Source organism: Hippopotamus amphibius, chromosome 13 (assembly GCF_030028045.1).
Source record: "Hippopotamus amphibius kiboko isolate mHipAmp2 chromosome 13, mHipAmp2.hap2, whole genome shotgun sequence".
Taxonomy (NCBI): domain Eukaryota; kingdom Metazoa; phylum Chordata; class Mammalia; order Artiodactyla; family Hippopotamidae; genus Hippopotamus; species Hippopotamus amphibius.
In genome coordinates this window covers 76,118,899-76,144,611 of record NC_080198.1, presented here as the reverse complement: position 1 = coordinate 76,144,611, position 25,713 = coordinate 76,118,899, and the positions used below count along the sequence as shown (strand labels likewise).

Genomic DNA, 25,713 nt, shown 5'->3' with positions numbered 1-25,713 from the left:
TAAGAGTTTTATAGTGTCTGGCCTTACATTTAGGTCGTTAATCCATTTTGAGTTTATTTTTGTGTATGGTGTTAGGAAGTGTTCTAATTTCATTCTTTTACATGTAGCTGTCCAATTTTCCCGGCTCCACTTATTGAAGAGGCTGTCTTTTCTCCACTGTATATTCTTGCCTCCTTTGGTGCTCATATGTGCGTGGGTTTATCTGTGGGCTCTCTATTCTGCTCATTGATCTATGTTTCTATTTTTGTGCCAGTACCATACTGTCTTGATCACTGTAGCCTTTAGTACCGTTTGAAGTCAGGGAGCCTGATTCCTCTGGCTCCATCTTTCCTTCTCAAGATTGCTTTGACTATTTGGGGGCAAGACTGAACCAGGAAGAAATAGAATATATGAACAGACCAATGACAAGCACTGAAATTGAGATGGTGATTAAAAATCTCCCAAGAAACAAAAGTCCCGGGCCAGATGGCTTCACAGGTGAATTCTATCAAACATTTAGAGAAGAGCTAACACCTATGCTTCTCAAACTCTTCCAGAATATAGTAGAAGGAGGAACACTCCCAAAGTCATTCTACGAGGCCACCATCGCCCTGATACCAACACCAGAAAAAGATGTCACCCAAAAAAGAAAATTTCAGGCCAATATCACTGATGAATATAGATGTAAAAATGCTCAAAAAAATACGAGCAAACAGAATCCAAGAGCACATTAAAAAGATCATATACCATGAATGCAAGTATTCCATGAATACCCTGAAATGCAAGGATTCTTCACGATACGCAAATCAATCAATGTGATACATATTGACAAGCTGAGGGATAAAAACCATATGATCATCTCAATAGATGCAGAAAAAGCCTTTAATAAAATTCAAATGAGGTATTATAGGAAATACACAAAAAGGAAGGGTCAGGTGTGATTATGGGGAATTCTAATCTTCAGTGACTTTGAAAATTGTAGACAGGTGGCTAAAGAGAGGAAAAGGAAGGGTCAAGTGTGATTATGGAGATTATAACCTTCGGGGACTTAGAAAGTTGTAGACACGTCGCTGGGTGGACCCATGCTAGGCGGGGTCTTGGCATCATCCTGCAGTTGTGCCTTTTTGTAAATCACTGTCTCTCTCACTGGCTTGGATTCAAGAGGTTGTTCTGTTGTCACTGATGAAATGAAAAACAAACAGTTATCTAAGTATAAGCATCTTCTCAGATATTAGGCTCATCTCAATACCTGATTAAATGGCTTTTCCTAACGGTTTCCTCAAAGCAGTGAGGTAAATGTCATAAAACCAAGAAATGTGAAAAATATGAAGGAACGCATGACACATGTCCTCAGGTTCTGAATCTAAATGCTGCCGCATAAAATGGACTGCTATCCGTTAGCTGTGATTAGCTAGGCTCAGTTAGAACTAGCTCTGATCTCACGGAAACTTCTACTGGCCCCATTAATTGCTTTTTTACAAATTTATTTTACATCCATTGTTTTATTTAATCTTTTCAATAATCCTAAGATTTAGACATTATTTTTATTCACATTTTAGAGACGAAGAAACTGAAACTGAGCTAGAATAACTGGCTGAAGTTAACGCAGCTGGTAAATAGAGGCACATGAGGTTATAGTCTGGAAAGGCTGTTTGACGTGAAGTCAAGTCCTTTTTCTCTCAGTGATGCTGGTTCTTTTCAACCTATTTCAAAGACACGGGGTACCTGTGGTACGTCAGGAACCACTGACCAGAAAAAGGAGAGAGAGGGGAATAAACCAAGCAGTGCTCTGGGCCTCTCACTCTGGTTTCAACCAGAGCACATGTGATACATATATCAGTCCCATTTAAAGTTTTGTTTGAAAAACCAAATGCTGTGTTATACCGTGATGTCTCCTAATGCTGTGCTTGCAACTTCTTGCAGTTAGATCTGTCTCATCCTTTCTTTGCTCTCACAACAGTGTGAAACCTCACCTGACCTGGAGCACATGGAAATCGTTGCCCTTGGGATGTGCTTTAGGCTCCAGGACAGCACAGTCTAAGGATCTGCCGTGACCCCTGGCAGCCTTGCTGTCTTTCTCATCAAGGCCAGTTAAATTATTCACAGTACCTGCAGCCTTCTCACGGCTATCAGTGATATCACTACTATCACAACTCATTGAGCTCTCTTCAAAGAGGGAAGTGATATCTTCTCCAAATATCTTGAGGCAGTTTTCAATGAGAAATTGTACAAAAGAAATCTGTTACACAAAAGGGCCAAAAACAAGGTATTATTTTACATATGGCATAGTGGTAAATCACACTTCATATATGAATCTTGGCTCTAACAAAAAAGCAAAATAATCCTGAGAGAAATTCAGACTTGATTAAAAAAAAAAAATATATATATATATATACACACACATACATATTTATAAACCAGTTTTCTCTAAGAAATAACCAATACTTTCAAGAGGACTTTGGGCACAGATTTTAAAATTCTTTCAATCAGTGGGCTAAAGTTATAATTTGTGGGCTAGTTTAAATAGCGAACATTTTTGTAATGATGGTTATGTCTTTAATACTAGGATAATTTTCAAGTAACCCACATAGAATGTTTGGGGCCAAGGTGTATATTCTCTTATTAAATTTTATTTATTTTTATTTAAAAATTTTTCCAGTTTTATTGAGATATAATTTATATATAACATCTTATTAAAATTTATAAAGTATCCAATACAGAAAAACTTGTGTGGTTTACTTCAGTTAAGAAATATCTGAAATATGGGAAGCAGAGATTTCAGTGGTTTTTTGTGAAAGAAGGAAGCAGCTGGAGAGAAAACATGTCTGCTTGTCTAACTGCATTGCCTTGCCTCATGCTTGCTCTGGGTAAGCTTGGGGGAAGAGCTGTGATCCTATTAGGCATGTTGTGGCTCTGTTAGGATGTTCTGAAATCTTTTACTAGTTTCTTCATCCTGTAGTGGAGGTGAAATAGCAGCCAAGTATTTTTCTGAACGAGCCAGTGGGAGGCCAGCATGTGTGGCGCCACAGGTGCTCACGTTGCCCGAGCCACCTAGGATGTGCCAGCAGTGACCGGAGCCGCAAGGTGTTGGCATCACTATGTAATGATGAAACCATGGCTTGGAAACTTTGCCCAAGTTTACACATCGTTCAGTGATTAGGCTGAGAGTTGAACCTTGGCTCTCAGACTTCAAAGCCCAGATTCTTTTCTATCATATCATCCTACTCTCATCTTTCTATTGTTTGGGTCTCCTAGATGGAAAAGGAGAAGTGACTCAACTGCTCTCAGCTTCCCGCTTAATAGCCCACCTTCCCATATCCCACCAGAGAAGGACTCTGCCACTCCAGGGGAGTGTAATTAAAATGTGCACTTTAAAAAACTGGTCCATCAGAGTTAATACCACAAACTTCAGGTTCAAAGCGGGGACCCCTTCCCATAAGGCATAAAAATGAGAGATCTTATTACCTTTTTTCTGAAGTCGTTTTCTAATGCTGAGCTGCCAGAATGAGGTGGGCAAAGAATGCTTGGGGCTATACACACTGATAAATTGTGAGCTGTCATCTGATTGGATGAGGAATTCTGCTCAATGTTGCGTAACACTCCAAAAAGGTATTGCAAGAGAACTACATTAGCTCTTGGCAGCTGGCCTAAAAGACTAAAGGCAGAAGAATGCACTTCTAAATAAAACAAGTCATTTTGCTTAGGAAGTGGAAATACAAAGACAGAAAATAGAGGACTTCTTTGTATACTATGTACACATTCCACTCTCACAGAGTTGCAGGCGTGAATGCATACAAAACTGTTTCATTGAATTTAATTCCTGATCCAGATAAGAACTCCTCTGGTTAGTTATGTGTTTGACAAAGTTAAAATCATATACCCCTGGCAGATTGGTCCTTTAGCATCTCTTTTTAGACCAGTGGATTTCATCTCCAGCAGTTTCATGTATTTAGAAGGTATAAAAGGGTCAAGGATTCCATATTAATCAGATTAGGAGAAAAACACGAATTCAATATCAGCAGTAAGGCATGTGTCTATTTTTTATACTGGCTGCCATGGTTAGGATCAAGTGGAACCCTTTGACATTGGTCATTATTTTAGTGGACAAAGCTGTAAACTATAAGCTAAGATTTTCCTGAGAGTATGTTGGTTGCATTTTTGAGGTGTGAACAGGGTTGAGTAATTATTGCATCATTACCTCTGGGCTGCAGCTATTTTCTCCTCCTCGTTCCCCTGGTCAATAACACCAAGCCATTTATCATAGAGACTGGCCGAAAATATACTTCCTTGGATATTTCGAAGAAAATCCTTACGTGGGTAAAAAAAATATATATTAATCTTAAGTTAAATATGTTGGAGAAATTACAGGGAAAACATTTAGTTGAAAAATTGAGTTCAGTGCCCATTTCCTTCACAACTACACAAACTGTGATCCACACAGAGCTTGGCTCTGATTCTCCATAGACTTGCACATCCAGAAGCATTGCTTGGATTTTCTGCAACTGAAATTAGAAGCATAAAAGTAGAGTCTGGGCTGTAGAGAGAGTGAAGCTAAAGCCCCTTCTATCACCTGGAACTTACTCTTTGTGTACATGTTAGCACAGTAGCACAAACTGACAAGGTCTGGTGATAGCTCATCCTAAATCGTATTAGTTTTTTGAAAAGAAATGCACATACCCATTTTGCTTGTTTACTTTAGACACAGTGCTTGCTCTTAATTCAAGCAAGAGAAGTTCTGAAACAAAAAAATAACCAAAAAACACACTCCCACATGCTCTTGCATCTTAAGAGAGAACTGGGCTTTCTGACTTGAGGTATGTGTGCTCCTTGGGAAAAAACTACTCTAATAATAGTTTCAGTCTTCCTTTTTTTTATAACTATATAAAAGTTTGTTCTGCAGACTTCTAAGCAGCAGGTGTTGAAATATATCCAAATCCCCAGTGGGTAACTACATGTTACCTCTTACACCTCCTTGAATGGAACACATCCTCCTAAAAAAAGGAAATTAAAAATTTAGATATATAGCAGCTTCAGGCCTCTGAGTATCAGGCTAGTGATATGCAAATGTAAGTTTGCCAAGTGGAGGCCTGGAAAATTTGACCCTTTAGAGGGCTGAGGAACAAGTCTTAATATCATAGAATTGGGTCCATTAAAATTTATGAAGTTGTAATCTTCTGTGCAAGACTGAGGGGAAATTATTGCATTGCCTTGCTAGTTTCAAAGGCACACCTTGCTTCCACTGATCTTAATATATAGCCCGACTTCTCTTAGTAGTAGTTTGTCCAGGAAGTGCTTCTAGGCAACTATCATGATTATAATCCAGTAACTGTCCACTTGTTCTGATACTTATTGAGCTACTCTTTGTGCCAGACACTCTGCTGAGTACTGGGGATAGAGCAGTGAAGACAATGGACAAAGTCTCAGTTCTCTCAAACCTTCACTGTGTTATTGGTATACAATACCCACTCACGGTCTTTAAGTTCTTCACTGTTTCCTACGGAGTGACCCCAGTGTCTTTGGAGAGAAGCAGCACTCCAGCTTTGGCTGGTTCTGGGAGTCTGGGAGGGTGCAGCAGGGCCTTTGCCTCATGTGTACCAAACTGCACGCACTTGGAGTGTGTGTCTCCTCTCTTTCCTGGACCCTGTGCTGCAGAGCCCACTGGTGGGGCTGAGTGTCATTAAGCCAGAACATGACCCATGCAGAATATGCCAAGGGTATTTGCTGTTGGACCTCTGTTTACAGAAAGTTTAATGGCAAACTCGGTGCGGTACGCATGATACATTCATTTCTGATTGAGGCCAACTCTCTGGTTAGTTTGACACGTGGTATCATCAAGGTCAAGGTTGCAAAGTCTGATCCTCCACCAAGGTCCGTCAACTTTAGGAAGAGAAAACTTTGGGAATGTCTAAGAACCGTACCCATGAGTAGCCACCCTCTTGCTAGTCTCTGCTTATAACACAGAAATAGGTAAGCGCCTACTAACTCTTGCTAGAAAATCAAGTCAGTTCCATGTGTGTACCTTACAGAGGGCAACACTTAGCTTGCTGTTTGCCTACCTAGTGTGTATTATTATGGTGCGAGTGTAGTAGCGGTCAACTCTAAGTCATTTCTAAACTGTCGCTCTTTATCATATAATTGAATTATGACCGAACAGTAATAGGGGACAGGGAAAGACCACATGTTACTGAGTTCCTAAGATAATTTTAATAACCTGTTTACTACATTAACATATTTTTGTTCAGAGCTACTAACAAGTAGAATGTAACTAGACACTTGTAATTCAGCTGTATCATTTCAAACTCAATCTATTTTTGTATGAATCTATTGAATTTTCAGAATTCCAAACTGATTTTGACTGCTGCACCCACTTTAAAAGTCAGATTTATAGGAAAAGGCACGTGGGTAGGAGCTGGTTACCATGTAACTATAACCGCAGGTGGTGGGTTAAACATAACAAGTATTAACAAAGGATGCCAAAGGTGGTACAAGGAGGAAAAAGGAGGAACAAAGGGTGGAGTCATCCCTACACTAACTTTAAAGTAAAAGGCATTGAGAGACAGGGGAAGGAAGATGAAATGGTCAGCGATTTCAGTGGCCTCACTGAGCATTTTTTGATTTATGGTAAGGCAAATGTTTACTTACTGTGGTAAACTTCTGTAACTGTTTCCAAAAGCTTAATATGAATTTTCTTTAATATGAACTTTGCCTTCATTAGTGGCGAGGAAGTCATTACAAGCAGGAAGCTTGTTTTGGTAAACACTCTGTGTGTATAAGTGTGTGTTTTGAAATTTATTATTTTTATTCTTTTGCATAGAGTGTTCAGGAGTAAATGGGGGAGGGTGTTGTGTGATGAAAAAAGGAAAGTATATCTAACATGTGGGGCTTTTAACACCCAAAGTAGCTTCCTCCAATTCTGACTTGGTGAAGTTTTCTTTAAGAACTTTTATTGAGACATAGTTAACATACAATAAACTGCATATATTTAGAGTGTACAATTTGGTATTTTTTTTCTTAGTAATGTATATATGGCAATCCCAATCTCCCAGTTCATTCCCCCCAACCCTCCCCACTTGGTGTCCATATGTTTGTTCTCTACATCTGTGTCTCTATTTTTGCCTTGCAAACCGGTTGATTTGTACCATTTTTCTATATTCCGCATATATATGTTAATATACGATATTTGTTTTTCTCTTTCTGACTCATTTCACTCTGTATGACAGTCTCTAGGTCCATCCATGTCTCTACAAATGTCCCCGTTTTGTTGCTTTTTACAGCTGCGTAATAGTCCACTGTATCTATGTACCACATCTTTTTTATCCATTCATCTGTTGATGGACATTTAGGTTGCTTCCATGTCCTGGCTATTGAAAATAGTGCTGCAGTGAACATTGGAGTGCATGTGTCTTTTTGAATTATGGTGCCCTCTGGGTATATGCCCAGTAGTGGGATTGCTGGGTCATATGGAACTCTATTTTTAGTTTTGCAAGGAACCTCCCAACTGTTCTCCATAGTGGCTGTATTAATTTACATTCCCACCACAGTTCAAGAGCATTCCCTTCTCTCCACACCCTCTCCACCATCTACTGTTTTTAGATTTTCTGATGATCCCCATTCTAACCGGTGAGGTGAGTGAAGTGTTTTTATATTACGCCTGTTAGGGTTCTTGGGCAGTCATGATGCAGGACCAGTCATATAGCTTCAGAGTTACTCTGTGTGGATAATGCTAGAAATTACCCTACCTTGAAGACGGACGCTGCCACAAGAACGGATTCCTCATCCAAGTTCACTTTGTCCCCAGAGTTTATCTTCTCCTGTAGGGCTCTGCATGATTTTATACTGCCTGGTTTTCTGAAGATGCCTTCTGTGAGTGGCCCTTTTTGATTGATAAAGTAAAGTATATCCTATAGAGAAACAAAAAGAAAACTGTGCAGCATTTCATATCTACAAGCTCAGAGCACAAGCTTGCCCCCTTTTTGACAGAGCTGAGGTGTATGAGGGTACAGTGCTAGAGCTGCAAGGACTGGAGTCAATTTGAAATTTTTTTTCAGTGTCTCTAAATATATTTTCTACCCAACAATCCATTTTACATTCATACACTGAAACATTTGACACACTTGCTTAATTAGATTTTCCTTTTTAGTAAATTTACACTAAGTCAAACTTCTCTGCTTTGAGGCGTTAGTAGAATCATCCTCTCCTCCTCCACTGTTCCTTTCTCAGTATTACCTAATATAGATGCTCCTTCCTAAGTGTAGAAATCTTTTTCCATACTCATTTCCCATTTGTTTTTTCTTTTTTCCGTGACTGTACACCCCATTTCTACTTCCGGTATTTCCTCCCCTCTCTTAAAACAGGCTCAAAACCCTTCTCCTCCTTCTCTGATCACATTCCCTTCCCATCAGTCTTTCATTTCCTTTTGCTGTGTCTTCAGGTCCTGTACTTACAGGGTAGAGAGATAACAGATGTTGGAGTCAGGTAATCCAAGCACTCTGAACTCTGTTATGCTACTCATCTGCTGTGTGACTATGGGCACAGCACATACTTTATTGAGGCTTTTTTATTTTTCATTTATGAAGTGGGGATGGTAATTATCATAGTTAGCCCCAAATTTGCTGTGAAAGGTGCAAGGACTGGGGTAGGAGCTAGCATGTACCTATTAATAGCGTGATACATTTCTTCATAGATAGCGTAAGAATCCCTGCATCTAGGACAGTGCTTGGAGGGATAGTGGACCGTGAACAGATGTTAACACTGACAATTCAATACACTACTTTGAGATAACAGAGGCCAAACTCTGTGACTTTCATTGGACACATTCTGTCAGGATTAAATGATTCGTATTTGCCAGAGGATATCTTTATGCTTAAGCATGTGAATTACAAGTGAAATCTCTGTGAGATGTTTTGAGTGGTAAGGTGGAGTAGACTCAGCTGAAGGAGACTTGAGACTTGTATGGAGTTCAAGGAAGGAGATGAGGATATGAGGATGAGGTGGGTTTTCAGAGATTCATATGCACAGAGCCCGTTACAGTTGATCTGACCAGGTGCAGGTGGGTCTTTGCTGAAACCAGTGGAATGGCCAAGAACATCTTTTCCTTGTTGTATTTGCCTTATGACTCTGCGCTACCTAAATCAGATCCTATTCTTTGAAATAGTGTTAACAAAACTTCTCAGTCAGAGCCAGGGGCTGTCTAATGACGTCTCCATTTGAGGGTGGATTTGGATGAGAACACGTGATCTCTCAGAGCTCCCCTCCTCAGGAGGGCTGCAGAAGCCCAAAATGAGACCTACTCGGATTGGGGTGGGCAGGCTGTCATCATCGCACACATCCTCCAGAGAAACTCCGAAGAGCGGTTTTGGCTTTGTGGGCGGTGGGGCTGGGCCCTGGCTGTCCCGGCGAGTCCTGAAGCTCCGCCAGAAGGCCCAGTTTTTGGCAGAACTCTTCTTGACTGTCTTTTGGCCTGCATCTAAGGAAGAAGTGAGATTATTACGAATATCAGTGAAGTTTATTTAACCTGATTTCCACGGTTTACATTTTACAGCATATTCATTGCAGTGGCCGGAAGAGAGCAAAACTGAGTCATTTGTTGTACAGAATTTCCCACATTCTGAAATTGGCTACTTGCATCCTTGTGGTGTTCATGTATTCTTCTTCAACGTATCCTGCAACCCAGTATTTAAACTTAGAGGCTTGATTAGACTCAGGACTGATTCTCCCAGTGACAGTATTCCCCAGACAGTGCTATCTACTGCCTCTTAACTGTGTCCTGAGGCACTTAACCTGTATTATACAAATTTCCTGATGTTAAGTGTTATCAGTGGATTCAGGTGTCAGATCTCATTTTAAAAGCCAAAAAGATTTGGTATTCAAATCAAGCAGAGTTTGGTAATCATTTACTTTTGTAGTAGGTTTCTTCCCACTCTTAGATTTCCTGTTTGGCTGAGTACCCAACCATGGTCAACTTTCTCCCGTCAAAAGGATCTGCCTGTCATGACACATCCTGCCTGACCCCACTTCTCAGCCAGCTTCTGGACCTCTCTTCTGGGTGGCCACAACCCTCTGGCAGCTCTATAGATGACTTTCTGCAGTCAGGGTCCTTGGGAAGTAGTCATTAAATGCTGGCTATATGGTAAGATGCCAGGTGGCCATCTTCCTGTAACACCCTACCCAGCTACCCAGGCCCCTGTCAAAGGAAAGCTGAAGACAGGCTTTTAAAGAAAAAGTGATCATCAATGAAAAGCTGAGTTCAACATTTCTACTGCCTAACTGTGAGTATTTTCTGGATATTTGCTTAAGTAACCTGTTTAACATTTACTTAAAAAACCTGCTGAAATAACCAACTAAAAAAGTCAACAGAGGTGCCAAGTTGTAGGAAAATAAACAGATGAGCAACATTTTACCAAATATCCTTAAACGCCCATCCACTTGGCTTTCCTGAGACATAGTGACTGCATCACCATGTCCACTCATGTGGACGGAAGACTTCTGGTTCTGGATGAGAGAACCAGAAGGCTCCTGTTCTGCCAGCTAGTTGGATAAGTTACTTTAAACTCTTTGAGCTTTGGTTTGCTCAAATTTAACATAAATGATGCTACCTACACTTCATTGAACTACATAATGTAATGTACTACTCAACACAAGACATGGCTCATAGCAGCCTTAGTAGAGGTAATTTTCCCCCCCTCAGAGAGCCTAAGGCAGCCTAGACATCAGTCTCCTCCCTGCAAAGCAGAGCCCACCCCCATTCTTCAGCTGATTTTGCAGCCTGCAGATGTGCACTCATGAACGAATGCCACCAGTCCACCTTAGGCTCTTCCTGCCCTGGCATGTATACCTCCATCATTTTAAAAGGAGAGAATGAAGAAAGCAAATACATTCTTAAATCCAGGAGGAGATTTTTCTACCTTAACATGTACAGAAGTTTAAGATACATGTTTAGATAGGTTGAGTTGTTTTATGCAACCTGGTTTCCCTATTCTTAACCTGACTGTATTATTTTTAAAGCTATCCAAATGTACTCATGTATTCCAACTGTATTCATTCACTGTTCAGCTTTAATAAGAATACTCCTAAGAAGAGTGCTCTATCCCTTGCTATAAAGCTATATATCCAGCTACTCTATGAGCATAGACAGAAAGCAAAATAGACCTTGAGTCCTATACTTTCTCAAAGATACTTTCAGGCTTAGTTGGACCTCTCATAATGTACATTAAAGTTCATGTTGCCTCTGTGACCAATCAAAATATATGCTATAGCCATGAAAAATATGGAGACTAGTAAACAAGCTAACCTTACAACCTCATCCTTCTTACACAGTCTTGGCAAGATGTAGTTTAGTGTTTCCTGATGCTCAGATTAGGGTTTGAATATTAAAAAAATATATAATTTTTGAAACTTTTTGCTTACAGAATAACAATCATAACAATAAAAATACTTTAAGTAGGAATTCTATTCTGGCCCCAGTACTTCCCAGATTAATTATGAACATTTTATTCAGAGAAAGAAATATCAGTGGGACAATATTGGGATGGTAGGGGGAGAAAATTGCAAGAGGGAAGATTTTTAAAAACCCCAGCCATAAACGTTCAGTTCCAATCGCAACCTGGGTCTGAAGCAAACGTGGAAATGCGATTGCTGTGGGGGTAGAATTAAGGGTTCAATTCTAACCAGAACCCCCAGAGCCACTTCAGCCTAAGTCCAGAATAGATTTGAAGTCTTTTCTAAGCCATACAGTCATCTAACCACCTCCTGTGAAGGCACGAGATGCTAGACACAACATGGGGAACATGTGTTCCCAGGCCATAAGAAGCTCATACTCTAATAAGACACACAGATGTGTACAGATGTAATTATATGTAGGCAGTGCTCTGGGGATACAGAGAAGGGAGATGTGTACCTGGAGGAATTAAAAAAACAAAACAAAACCAAAAAACCAAAAGCCAAAACCTTCCTGGAAGTGAGTTGGATCTTGATTTCAGACCTTTGGTGTTTCTCTGAGCTTGATTCTGTGGGTATTGGGGCCTGCCTATACGGTTCCCTTAACCCCACATGGAGAATCGGCTGTATGCCATGAGTTTGTTTACAGCAGGAGAGACAAGAGCCAAGGGAAGACACTTCCAGGAAAGGAAGGGGCTCACCTTTCCCCTGCTGATTCCTGGCTTGGTTCCTGGCTGTGTGCTTGGGTTTCAGGATAAACCGGCCTTGGATCTCTTGGGACTCCTGCTGCAGTGGGAAGGCCTCCTGGAGGGCAGAAGGAGAGGTGGAGTCCTCCGATCCCCGCTGCAGGAGCACAGTAGCTGGAAGATGGCTCATTTTAATTCCATAGGGATGTTCATGCCCTATGTGGAGAAAAATCTACATATAGATTCAGGCTGATATGATGGGTACAGTCAAACCTACCTTACCGTGAGCAAGTGCCCCACACTGGTGTGGCTGCTGTTCTTCTGGGGCTTCTGGGTAGAGAAGGCTGTACTTTCTGAGTAGGATGTGCACTGTCATGGGGGACACCCTGCAAAAAGCAGGTGCCCAAGCAAATGAGTTTAAATAGTAAAGAGAAGAATGTTTTGAGACACCTTGCTTGGTTTGGAATGTATATATCCATCCCGGCATTGCACAATGTTGACTTTTGTTGTGTTTCCATCTGAGAATATTGAAGGCCTTCTAGTTTCTGCCTTGACACTCACTAGATTGTACATCTCAGGCAAGCCTTACGTTCTTCCTTTGAAATGCTCACCCTCACATAGACTGATAAGGAGCAAAGTAAATATATGAATAAACATTGGTGCTTAATATTTTTAAAATGATTGGACTATATACGTTAAGAATTGCTCTGATCACTGTTCTCTCACACATGTCAGTTTAACACACAGATTTTTCATTTCCTTTTGTCAGTTCAACAGCCAGAGCTATTCCAGAGCAGCGGGGTGGTTTGCCTTTATGTTTCCCTCCCATTGCTGCCTTCCCTCCGTGGGGGGGGTTCCTGCGAGGCAGTGATCAGAGGCAAGGCTGCGCGGTGGTGGAAACCCGGAAGCAAAGTGCAAACCAGTGTTTACAGAGTGGAAAACCACACCAGAAATCCTCAGGAGGTGCCTGCCAAGGGATTTGTTTTGCTCTTTCATGCTTTACATTGCTTCCTCTCCATAGAATGCCCAAAGACCCTGTGTTGTGACGTGGATTTCATTTTTTAAGAATAGAAGGAAAGTTCCTTTTCTTTTGTTTCTGATTTATTATTGAATGTAACTTGGGGAGCTCTTGCTTTTGCTTTTCATCTAACATAAGTGCAATGTCAGCGTTCTGTTCAGAGCAAGAATCACAGTGACTTCCATCCTTTAAAGCAAAAGAAGCTTCCATGACAGCAATAAAATGCAACCAAATCACCAGGATAACCAGGAGCTAATCCGTAACTGTGAGTTGAGAGCAGGTTAGGAAATGCATTCGGGGTGACTGCTGAGGTAGCATCATGAAGGCCAGGCTCTTAGGAGTCCTTAGAGCCAGCCACGGTGCGTGAAGCTGTTCTAAGCCTAAAGATTGTCATTTACATGGTTTTGTTTAAATGAATGCATTTCATTAAAATAAATATATTTAAGTATTCGATTTTTTTCACCTTATTGCTGGTGGACTTTTACAAAAATGTCAACATTAAACAAGAAAAACACATGAAATAGGTGAGGGGAGTTTGTCCTCAGCTTGGTGCTTGGTGACTCCATGTATTTCTGAGACTGGGAATATACATATCATAGAAAAAGCTCAGTTGATTAGATTTTCTAGATCACTTGAAAACGTTCTTCAGGTCACTTGAAAGAGTAAAAGCCTCACAGGATTATTGAACAGATTAAAAAAAGAAAAAAGAGGGAATGCTCTAAGATTTCTAGCAGAAATCATTGTCACCGTTACTGTATTGCAAGTTCTGCTACAGGTTTTGTCCTTTCCTTTGTTTTATTCCCTCCTTTTTCACTGACCACACTGAACAGACTTGCTGATCTAAGAAAAGCAAGTCTTTCCTAGCTTTAGAAAAGCTAGATTATTTTTAGCTATTATTATATTATTATTATTTCTAACTATTATATAATAACTATTGTAGGAAAGATGGAATCTATGTATCAAAAACCTCAAGAGCAATGCTGGTAAACAGCTTGAGAAACAGCAATGTACAGGTGGTTTAGTCAGTGAAGACTTGAAGAATCTGAGTGTGATTATCTCATTCTCTTTATGATGCTGAGAAAAGTTTTGGGCACAGAGCAGATTATTAAATAAATGTACTCGGGTACAGAGGCATGGCTGGATTTTAGAAGAGTCTCACAAAATAGAGACTGCTTAGTAGTTAGGAAATGGATCAGAGGACTTCAAGACTGGAATATGAAAAGTATAGGGAAGGTGGGAAGGAGTCGCAGGAGGGAGAGGCTATGGGGATATATGTATAAATACAGCTGATTCACTTTGTTGTACAGCAAAAACTGGCACAACAGTGTGAAGCAATTATATTCCAATAAAGAGCTTAAGAAAAGAAAAGTAATGTATGAGAAAAAGAAATTCCAGTTTGTGTTGCTTTCATATCTAAGTAAGTAAGTACGTAGGGAGGTAAATCAATGTTTTCAAGACAAGTCTGTTTGTCAAGTGAAAAAAGTAAAGAAGAAAAATTCCCATTTCTCTCCCCAGCTAGACCGTAAGTTGCTGAATGAAGAGATGTTATTAGTGCTCAGGATAGAGTAAGTGCTTGGAATTCGTTAATAAATGTATGAATAAATATTGCATGAGATTTTCATTTTTAAGGGTATTTAAGTTCAAGACTGATCAGCTATTACTTTGAGACTTTAGAGTTACAGTTTTGAACCCAATCAACCCCATCTTAGGTTTTCCCTGACACTTACCGATGAGTGGGTATGAGGCCTCTTTCTTACCAGAACTGGCCCACAGCTGGTAATCTTTCTCAGAGCCCTTGGAGACAAAAAGAACTGTGTGTCACAGCAAATCTTCCCAGTAGGTACTTGAAGAACCCATTTCCTTAGCACTTTTATACTTCCAAAGAGAAAGAACTTGGGCCAGTATAAATGCTATGTGGTGCATGGGGGTGGCTACAATTTTTGAGTTAACAATGCTGATTTCAGGATCTCCTGTCTCTTTCACAGCCTCCAGTGGACCTTCTGAGATTCTTGTCCTTTTTGGTAAAGGGTGGGGATCTATGGTACCACAGTGCAATTAGCCCCTCACTTTGTGGGCGGCCCATGGCATAAAAAAAATCGCAGTAATGCCCCTTCACTGTGGAGGAGAAGTCTAATCTCAGGAGTCCTGCTTTCTGCTGTCTCTAGATTCCTTGGAGAATGTTGGCTTTTGGCTTCGAATATCCCAGCCCAGACAAGCATGTTGTGCAGAGAGCCACACACTCTGCCATGACCATTCCTGAGCAAAGTACAACTTGAAAGGCATCATAAGCTCAGCAACCATGAGCAAAAGGAGACAGATGCCCAAGAGGCTTTGAGTAGATGGCAGAATCAAGTCAGCCCACTGGCTCTGATGTAGATGAGTGCCATTCAAGGGAGAGAAGGGACAAGGACTGTAGCCTAGAGAGTGTCAGATGCAGAAAACAATCACTGCCTAGGAATATTGGATATCCCATTTGAAACAAGCCTAAATTATAAAAAATGCTGAATTAAAGAGTCCTCCAGGAGAGGATAAAGCAAAAAAATGTTTGAAATAGAGTTGTTGGTGATAGGTACTATGCTTGCCCTTGACTTCTGATTAAAAACCATGGCCTTGCCATGAAGGAGGCAAGGTCCCAGGTAGTGGAAGCAGTCACACACACACACACACACACACACAGCTAAACCTGCTCAAAATTGTATTGCAAATAAGAAGTGAAAGCTAATAAAAAATCTTTTCTTTTAAGGTAAAGATTGAAAAAACTGTGTTGGAATCCCTTAAATCAGGCATACACATATAGGCAAATAACCCCAATTCTTCATTAAAATAGAAATTTTTTCTTGTCTAGTGAGATTGATCACTTTAAGCAAAGGAAAATTACAAAAATGAAATAAAATGAGCTCTAACATTAATGAGTCTCCCCAGCCTTATCCCTAAAACCACTCTCTTGTAAGATTTAATTCTTATTCAGGACATACGTATCAAGTAGGTTAGAAATCAATGCAGAGGGGTACTTCACCCAGTGCATATAAATTCAATTTTATTTATAATGTATTATTAAATTCCATTTTTACAGAATCAACACTTTCTTATATCAAATTCTGGCTGCCCTGAGTTTTTAAGGGGCTATATTATACCACTGAGTCAGACAAAACTTAAATACAAATATTTTAATTATGTCATTTCACAATAGCAAGACATTTTCGCATTTATGTATATATATATATATATATTAATATATATTCATATTTGTATATATAAATTTTATATAAGAAGCCGTGCTTTACAAGTGCTTTTTTCAATTCTGTCCATCTGAATGTCCCTCTCCCTCTCTTTTCCCCTATGCACCCTCATCCCCATAGCCATCTCTTTCACCAAAAAATTCTTACAAGCCATAACAGTCCTATCAAAACATAAAGGAGAGGGAGTCGCGGGAGGGAGGGAATATGGGGATATGTGTATAAATACAGCTGGTTGACTTTGGTGTACCTCAAAAACTGGTACAAGAGTGTAAAGCAATTATATTCCAATAAAGAGCTTTAACAAATAAAATAATCAAAATATCAAAAAAAAAAAAAAAAAAGGAACAGACACTTGAAAGCAAAACAAGATGAAAGTGATGTGTACACAGATGCCCGCAGATCCATGGTCTTACTCAGAACTTATCTTCTTTACCAGTTCACAGGTGGCATTAGCCATCTAGTTCTCAGGACCTGCATCAAGGGGATGTAGTGTCTAGCCAGGTGGTCTTTATGTCAAATTTACAACAAAACATATCATTTAGGATTTCTGATGCTGAGATTGAGTCCTCAGGTGGCAATCAGGATAAATAGGGATGGGACTAGAGGAATCAGGAATGAAGATACAGAAAGAACAGTCCTAGAGAGGAGGAGATGTTTAGAATCTTATAAGATTTTATTGTCTATATATATAATATAGACAATAAAAAGCACATGTTTTCATTAGCACTCTAAAATTATAGCCCGATTTCATTATGCTGTGACTTTCAACTCACACAAAATTTAAAATGAGAATACAAGAATAACATGCATAGGCTAATAATATAGCTTTGCTGCCTTCAACTTCTAAATTTAGGGGACAAAATATGACTTACATATCTGTAATAATCAGCTGTCTTATGATGGTAGGTACATTACACACACACACACACACACACACACACACACACACGAATCTCAAAAATCAAAGTTGGTTTTTAACTAAAAATAACTTTCAGGTACTTACAGTTATTCCTAGCTTTGAAAGTGACATGTTGATAACATCATTCACTGTGTCTGAATTTGTTACTGTTATAGTGACAGACTGCAAGAAGCAAGAAAAGTTGCTATAAATAAGTTTTAAACAGGTGAGTAATAACTATTGTCAAATTATTATCCATATTCTAAAGGCAAAGCTTGTTTTCAGGTAATGACAATGTAAAGCGCATGTAGAACACAAACCCCTAATTATAGTTGATTTCCATTTCTTTATATAACATGAAGCTAGCTAGGAGAAAGCATTTCAGTAAAACAGATATTTCTCTTAAAGGATTTGTGGCACACAAAATATAGAAGCTTAAGTAAGAAAGAGAAAGACAGAATTCTGAGAGGGCACATGGGCTGGTCTTCAGCACCTTAAGGCTGTGTCTATAATAGAGGAAGGATAGTTTAAAAAGAAGGATCTGGACCCTCTTCTCTCTTCCTGAGTTGTGTTTTTATAGTATGGTTTTATTGCTTTGCAATTACATAGTAAAGTAAATTAGTAAAATTAGAATAAGAGCTGGCTATAAAATATATTTCTAAAAAAACTACTATTTAGTGAGTACTTTCTCTGTGTCAGGTATCATGGTTACTAAGATTTTCATGATTGAAATCTGTTGAGGACTTCCCTGGTGGCACAGTGGTTAAGAATCCAACTAACAATGCAGGGGACGCAGGTTCGATCCCTGGTCAGGGAAGATCCCTCATTCCGAGGAGCAACCAAGCCCGTGTGCCACAACTACTGAGGCTGCGCTCTAGAGCCCGAGAGTGACAACTGCTCCGCCCGTGTGCCACAGCTACTGAAGCCTGCACGCCTAGAGCCTGTGCTCTGCAACGAGAAGCCACCGCAATGAGAAGCCCGCGCACTGCAATGAAGAGTAGTCTCCTCTCGCTGCAACTAGAGAAAGCCCTCGTGCACAGCAACAAAGACCCAATGCAGCCAAAAACAAACAAATTAATTAATTAATTAAAAAAAAGAAATCTGTTGAGTCAATTAAATAAAATCAATGAATCTAGGAAATGAGATTGTAAATTTTAAAGATTCCAGTTCCATTTCGAACTCTGCCCGTGAATAGGGTATTTATAATAGCTCTACCACACATCACATTAAGAAGCTGCTCCAAAAAAATAGGAAGACAATTTATAGAAAATTAATATGAGGTAATAATGATTAAAATTTTGCAAACTTGGTGAAAGACATAAATTTACAAATTCAAGAAGTTCAGAAAATGCCAAACAGGCAGATTCAAAAAAGACCATGCTTTGAAACTTCATCGGCACGCTGCTAAAAATGAAAAATAAAGAAAAAATCTTGAAAGCAGCCAAAGAAAAATGACAAATCACATACAGGGGATTAATGTTTGAGCACAGAATACTCATCAGAAAACACAGAGACTAAAAGACAATGGAACATCTTTAAAGTGCTGAGAGGAAAACATTTGCAAACAAAATTCTATAGCCAGCAAAAATAGCCTTCAAGAGTTAAGGTGAGATAGACTTTTTAAAAAGTCTTTATTGACTTTATTACGATATTGCTTCTGTCTTATGTTTTTTGTTTTTTTTTGACCCTGAGGCACGTGGGATCTTATCTCCCTGACCAGGGATTGAACCTGCACCCCTTGCATTGGAAGGCAACGTCTTAACCACTTGGCTGCCAGGGAAGTCTCCCAAAGTAAAGACATTTTTAGATAAAAGAAACTAAGAAAATCTGTTAGCACCAGATCTGTACAAGAAAAGCTAAGGACAGTTTCCTCAGGATGAAATGAGGTAGTACCAGAGGGAAACTTGGATCTTCAGGAATGAAAAACATCAGAAATGTTTATTTTGTGTAAATTATATATAAAGTTGATTTTTTAAAATTTCAAGGTGATTTTCTGTGAAAAATTCTGAGTGTAACCTGCTGCCACAAATCAAAGCTGGCAGAGATAAAGAGTGGGCTTTGCTACAGGAGAACTCTCTCGTCTCATCTCCCTCAACCATTGCATTTATCTGGTGCTCAGAAACAGATCAGAATATTTGCATGGCTTTTGCTGTTGGCCAGGAAATAACTGTCTTAAACTACCTCTTCTTCTGTCTGCAAATACTATTTTGTGTGATCTAGAGCTACTGTAAACTGGAGCAGAACAGAATGTCATAAAAAGTACCCAGAATATCTTGTCACTGTAAATGTTTTGGCTACTACAGTACACGTTCAGAAATTAAATTATATACAGATAACTGGGGCTAATGGTGTGACTTTTTTTTTCCTCCAACAGCGTAAACAAAATCAGGTAGAAATATGCTGGTAATTTCAGAGTGTCATCCCTTTCAGCTCAATTCGATCCTGACATTCTTCAGAATGAAAGACCTTTCAGAAGTCTTCTGCATTTGACATGACTAAAAGCAACACCATCCCCTTGATCCTGTACTGGAAAGGGGACAGCACTGAGGTCAGCTGACAAAATGGGAACATGAATGGTTGATTAAAGTATTACATCAATGTTAAATTTAGTAAAGGTCATAACTGTGTGGTGGTTATATGAGAGAAGATCCTCATTCTTAGGAGATACCTCAGTATTTAAGCATAAAGGGCCATGGTGTATGTATGACCCTCAAAAATAGTTAGACACATACACCTACAGAGAGAGAGAGAGAGAGGGAGGGAGAAATGATAAAGCAAATGGAACAAAGTGTTCATAAATAGATGAATCTAGGTCAAGGGTATATGGAGTATTCTTTGCACTGTTTTTATTTTTGTAGCTTTTCTGTAAGTTTGCAATTATTCCAAATAAAAACATCACAGGAAAAAAAGAAAACTGTGGAAACAATCCAAACCACAATGTATGTAAGTAGCAACAATTAGAAGAAAAAATGTTTAATTTCGATAGGAAATACCTGCTTATGAAAATTACTTTATTACAGTGAACCACTAAAGTCGTTATTAGAAGAATCCAGAGAAATATTATGGACACTTAACGGTCAGTATTCTTTCCATGCTTAAACAGTGTAGCTGTCGTGGATTCCTCTTGCTTCATATTGCCTAGGATTCACTTTTTATGAGGGAGGGTCAAAAATTATCCGCACTCCGGTTATATTAAAACTTCTGTTGGCTGTACTGTCTTATCAGCGCTTTCTGTTCAAGGCTACTGTCTCCCCAGTCACTGGTGTGGAGGTGTGAACGTGTTACATCAGTTCATTTGTAACTGCAGTGCAAGCAAAAATGGATGCCCCACTTGTGATCTGCACAAAAGAAGAGCAGCGTGCAGTGATTTGTTTTTTGTGCTCTGAGGGTGTACCCGGTGCCGATATTTATCGAAGACTTTGTGCGCAGTATGGAGAAAGTGTTTTGTTGTGACGAAGTGTGTATGAATGGATAGAGGAGTTCAAGGAAGGTCACACAAGTGTTAGCCATCAAGAAGGAGCCAGATTCACTTCTGATGAAGAAGTGAAGACAGCAGTGCATTTGAACATTTTTAATGAGGGAATACGAAAGCTTGTTGACAGATGGACAAAGTGTGTTGAAAAGCGAGGAGATTACATCGAAAAATGATGTATTTGTCTTTTCTGAAAGTTAAATTCTACAGCCAGAGTGCAGATCATTTCTGACTCACACTTGTGTGTGTGTGTGAAGACACACATTTTTATAGGAAAATACATGTTCCCACATAGTACTTTCTAAATACTCCCTCTCTCTTTCCACTCTCTTTCATTCTCCCTCCCTCCCACCCATCCCATCTCTCTCTCTCTCTCTTTCTCTCTCCTGTATATCTCTATCAGTTTCATTTTGCTAAGCCAAGAACTTGGAATTTCTTGTTTGATCTTAAAAACACTTACACAGGCACAGTTCTTGATGTCCTCAGTGAAGATTTTGAGGGGAATGCTTTTTGGCTGGTCCTTCTCTTTGGCTAACTTGATGTACCTAATAAAATTCAGTAATAACCCAAAACAGAGTAGACGAATTAGCTATTAGCTTATTTTCAAATCAATCTGTGTTGCTAATATTTTAAATAGTCTTTTTTATTCTCAAAGCATATAGATAGACTCAACAAAATCAAATTAGGGGTTGGAAGAAAATATGCAAAAATGTTTCAGGAAAATAAGATATGACCCAGAAAATAACAGGTCTCCTTTGTCATGTGAGATGTGGGCAGCAGATCCAGTCCTCAAAGCCTTCCTGCCTAGGTTGGCAGGCCCAGTGCCTTCCTGGGTTCAAGGGTAGGAAGTAGCAGTTGCTTTGAGAATCATTCAGTACAGTCAGTAACCTGCACTTATGGAAATTTAATATATGTTTTGAGAATAATGTTAGCTCCGGCCATCAGGATGGAGAAAAGGGAAAGATGAGAGTGATCATCAGAACTTCCTCAAAAATAAGCAGAACATACATGTAAATGAGAGAACAGTATTTGCAGCAGGAGCCATGATAAATCTACACAAGAGGGTAGTCTAACAATTCCTACCAAAGAGAGGGAGAAAAGTTTGGGGGCACTGCCTTGAAGAGATTTGTATTCTTCTATCATGGATTAAAGATTTAAGATACGTATGCAAAATACCTTTGAAGGAAAGAGCGCCATTTTTCCTTTAGTTCGGAAAAACTGTAATATTAAAAAGTGGGAGAAAAAATTACATGAAATACTTACACTAACATATTAAGACTTGTACTAACATATCAAGTGCCATTCCAGATAAAAATATCAGCAGCCAGTTGTTAACCGATGTGTATGCATGTGTAAGTTGTACCTTCCTCATAACTGGGCTTTTGATGGATGGACTCTGCTCTTTTTCAAGCAGTATTACAGCGATCGCAAGTAGATCTTAAGAGAAACTGGTTTGGAATCTAAACACTTGATTGCAGCTGTGTGATGCAAGCTGTGTCATCACGGGCAAGTCGCTTAACCACTCTGAGCTTCAGTTTTCAGAACTGAAGAAGGGTTAATTATACCTCAGAGTGTTCTTGCAGCTGGAAGTGCGATTCAGGTATAAAGAACATTATTATTCAGATTACATCATACTTAGGAACTGGCATTTGGATGGAACTGTCTTGTCCCAGAAACAAGAGTATCTTTTTAGGGAAAAAACCCTACAGTATTTTATTCCTTTATATGTATAGCGTATAGCAGATTGTAATACATTAAATTAGTTTCTAGAAAACACGTTTTTCAGTACTGTGATCCTCTGATCGAGATCAATCTACCTACTGCTAAGTTATTAAAGAGTAGTAGTTTGTCTGCTAAAGTTTGTGCAGCATTTACTATCCAAAGCTGAAAATGTTTTAAGTCTCATTCATGTGTGGACTTATCACTTACTAGCTTTTATTTATTGTAGTAAATTTCACATAACATAAAATTGACCATGAGTGACCTTCAGTACATTAACAGTATCGTGCAACCCTCACCACTATCTGGTTCTGGAGCATTTTCGTCACCCAAAAGCAAACCCAGTGTCCATTAAGCAGTCACTCCCCATCCCCCCACCCTCAGGCCCTGTTCCACATTTTGTTTATACATTCATCAGCTGATAAACACTTAGGCTTGTTTATTTGGCTATTGTGGATAATGCTTCTGTGAGCATGTGTGTATAGATTTTTGTGTGGATGTGTGTTTTCATTTCCTTTGGGTATATACCCAGAATATATATGTTCTCCAGGGGCTGCCACATTTTATTTTCCTGTCCGCAACGCTGCTCCTGCCCCCTCCATCACCATTTCAGGACGTGTTTTAATCAGGAAGTGGAAATGCCCACTTATCTCCGCAACCGACATATGTACATGACACAGCTTCTAATTACTCATGGCAGTCTGCGGGAGAGCAAAACAGCCAATGGCAAAAGCGCTAGGTGCCAGGCATTGTCATACATGCCGTATATGTTCTTACACAGATTTTTAGCCAGTATGACACGTGTGAACCTGCCTTTCGCATTCCCCCCTCACTAGAAAACAAGAATCTTGGACCCTCCCTTATCATAATCTTTGAATATTCCCAGTTGAAACTGCTTCCTTTCACTTGCAACATGGAAAAGATGTTAAGCCATAGGAGCTGATGATCTTTCGAGAAGTAAGTCATGGAAAGTAGACATGTAGAGAATGACACAAATACATGTTTCTTCCCAAAAAGCTTTGAAAATGTTCCTGAAGTCAACAGCTGCATTCTAGAATAGAGTATAAATTAACAACTTGGCAACGTTTTCGTTGTCCTGTCTTTGTGATGGTGCCAGAGATTTTGGTGGAGTGGGGCGGGGGGGACAAGAAAGAGGAGTGTTGAGTGCCTGTGATGAGCACTCAGTGTGCATAAGAATGAGACTTGAGGTGTGGTTGTTCCCGAAGGGCAGGCATAAGTGTTGCGTGACCCCTGGGAACCCAGCAGTGTCGACCTAGGATGTCCACATTCCCCATCCTCACTCCAGCCTAAGGATGCATCTTGGAAAACTGACCTGTACTCCATGAAATCATACCTTTGTTTTAGACTGTCACCCCTCTGCAGACACCAAATAAGATAACCTGTACACAGCAATTTAGGCGACCTAGTATTTGATGAAATGATGAATGTTATGTGTCTAATTAAATCCTGTTTTTAAGGGAATTAATTTGGGAATATAAAGTCAGTTTTTCAAATGTAATTGTACTTGCTCAAGAAAGATATTCTAGTGATTTAAAGACACAGATACTCCCTTGAGATTAGGGGGCAGGAAGTTGGAGCGGGTTCCTAGGGTCTTGCTCTCATGCTCCTCCTTCCCGATACACGAACACCATGAACACATGAAGATGCAACTTCCCAAGCTCACATGGCCCATTGAAAAACCGCTGGTCAAAACCAAAGGAAGTTATTCCAGTAGTTCCCACTATTTATGATCAATATGCACGTATTTGCACATAAAAACTGTTTTTGGGGAAAGTACAAGGCATACAAGTGTCATGGGCTGTCAAAAGGTGAGTCACTGGCGTGATATACGATCAGATTTAAATGTTTTCCTTTTTTAACCCTTACAAATACAGGACCAAGCTGTAGGTCTTACCTGAAGGTGGCCACAAAGTTCACCGTGGGCCAGCCTAGGACAAAGGCCTTCCTGGCACCAATGTTGGCTTCAGCAACTTTGTCTGTACAGTTGGCAGTCCACATGGTGCTCAGTGGTATTTCATTTTTTACCTTCAAGTTCTTTTTATACCTGGAAAGAACCAAACAACACTTCTGTTAGTCTGTTTCTTAAATGTAATGCGAGAAGCTGTGTTCATGCTAAGGATGCTAGTTCTCACTGCTCCAGGGCAAAGCATGTCTCCTTCATCTCTGTTACTCTGTGTGCACAGCATAGCGAGTAGTTTGATAGACCTTTTCAAAGTGTGTGCTGAGCAGAGGCTGGTCCAGGAAGGCCCTGAAAACACTTCCTCGATGGCAGGAAATAGGCATTTTCTGAATGTTGAGTGTTGAGTATGGACCATCGTTTATATTTTAGAGCTTTTTTTAGAGAACCATTAACTCATTCTTATATTTGTTATTTATGACACTATATATTATATATGTATTTTTGTAATTATAATTTATTATACACTCACGTCTTGCCTACTTCAAAAAGTATTGAGGGGCTGAACAAAGATACATGGTACATGGTTTGTAAAAATAATTATACAGTCATTTTCCTAGCAGAGACAGGCAAAATAAAAGCTGGGATTTGAGAGATTTAAAATACATTTTCAACCTTAATTTTTAAAAATATTTTTTAGTATAGGTTATTTTAAGTTTCCTTTCTTAAGATGTTGTTCATACAATTTTCTCTTTGATTATAGCTAAAACTGAAAAACTGTTAGCATACAGGCTGAACCCCAACTGAAAAATCAGTCAGTCAATCTCAGACCAGTGGCTAGGGTGTCTCATGTGTAAGTGATAGACATACTTCCCATTTATCTCTGGGGAGTCAGAAGGTGATTGTCACCAGTGAAACTGCTTTCTGACAGTTTCTGCTGATTCTCTTTTGACTTCTGATATGGAAACTACCATATCTTTTGGTTAATTCACAAATTGAACACTTAGGTGGGCCTAGGATTTAGATCTTTACAAGTCCTATGAAAGATGCCTAGGGGACTTGGGCACACTGCTCTGGAACTCCCCACTAGCCAGAACCACATGTAGAAACACTAAAGGTAGAATGAGATCAAAGACACCTCACGTGCAGAAATCCCTGTGACTCCACTGATTCATGGAACAGTTAAAGCTACAACTCTTCAGTGGGATTTATGAAATGAAAATAATTTTGCAGGAAGCCCACTTGAAGGATAATCTAGATTCAGTGGGCACTATGAATATATATATATATATGGAAACATACCTTATAATTCAAGGTGGCTTTTTTCTACACTTAATTTCAACAGTTT

At 39.5% G+C, this 25,713-nt stretch overlaps 1 protein-coding gene across 1 annotated transcript in view; it reads right to left on the bottom strand.

Annotated features, from left to right (window-relative positions):
- Positions 1–856: 856 nt before the first annotated feature.
- LOC130834503 (rho GTPase-activating protein 20-like) overlaps positions 857–25,713 on the bottom strand; it is a gene marked incomplete at its 5' end in the record, with an annotated part of 46,162 nt that continues 21,305 nt past the window's right edge. Inside the window, 12 exons of the mRNA XM_057704647.1 lie at positions 857–1,158; positions 2,089–2,218; positions 3,445–3,634; positions 4,178–4,287; positions 7,719–7,880; positions 9,270–9,445; positions 12,117–12,317; positions 14,847–14,913; positions 17,362–17,439; positions 21,189–21,273; positions 21,905–21,946; positions 24,363–24,512. Of these exons, the coding sequence (XP_057560630.1) occupies positions 1,028–1,158; positions 2,089–2,218; positions 3,445–3,634; positions 4,178–4,287; positions 7,719–7,880; positions 9,270–9,445; positions 12,117–12,317; positions 14,847–14,913; positions 17,362–17,439; positions 21,189–21,273; positions 21,905–21,946; positions 24,363–24,512 (1,522 nt within the window). The remainder of the gene's footprint in view (positions 1,159–2,088; positions 2,219–3,444; positions 3,635–4,177; positions 4,288–7,718; positions 7,881–9,269; positions 9,446–12,116; positions 12,318–14,846; positions 14,914–17,361; positions 17,440–21,188; positions 21,274–21,904; positions 21,947–24,362; positions 24,513–25,713) is intronic.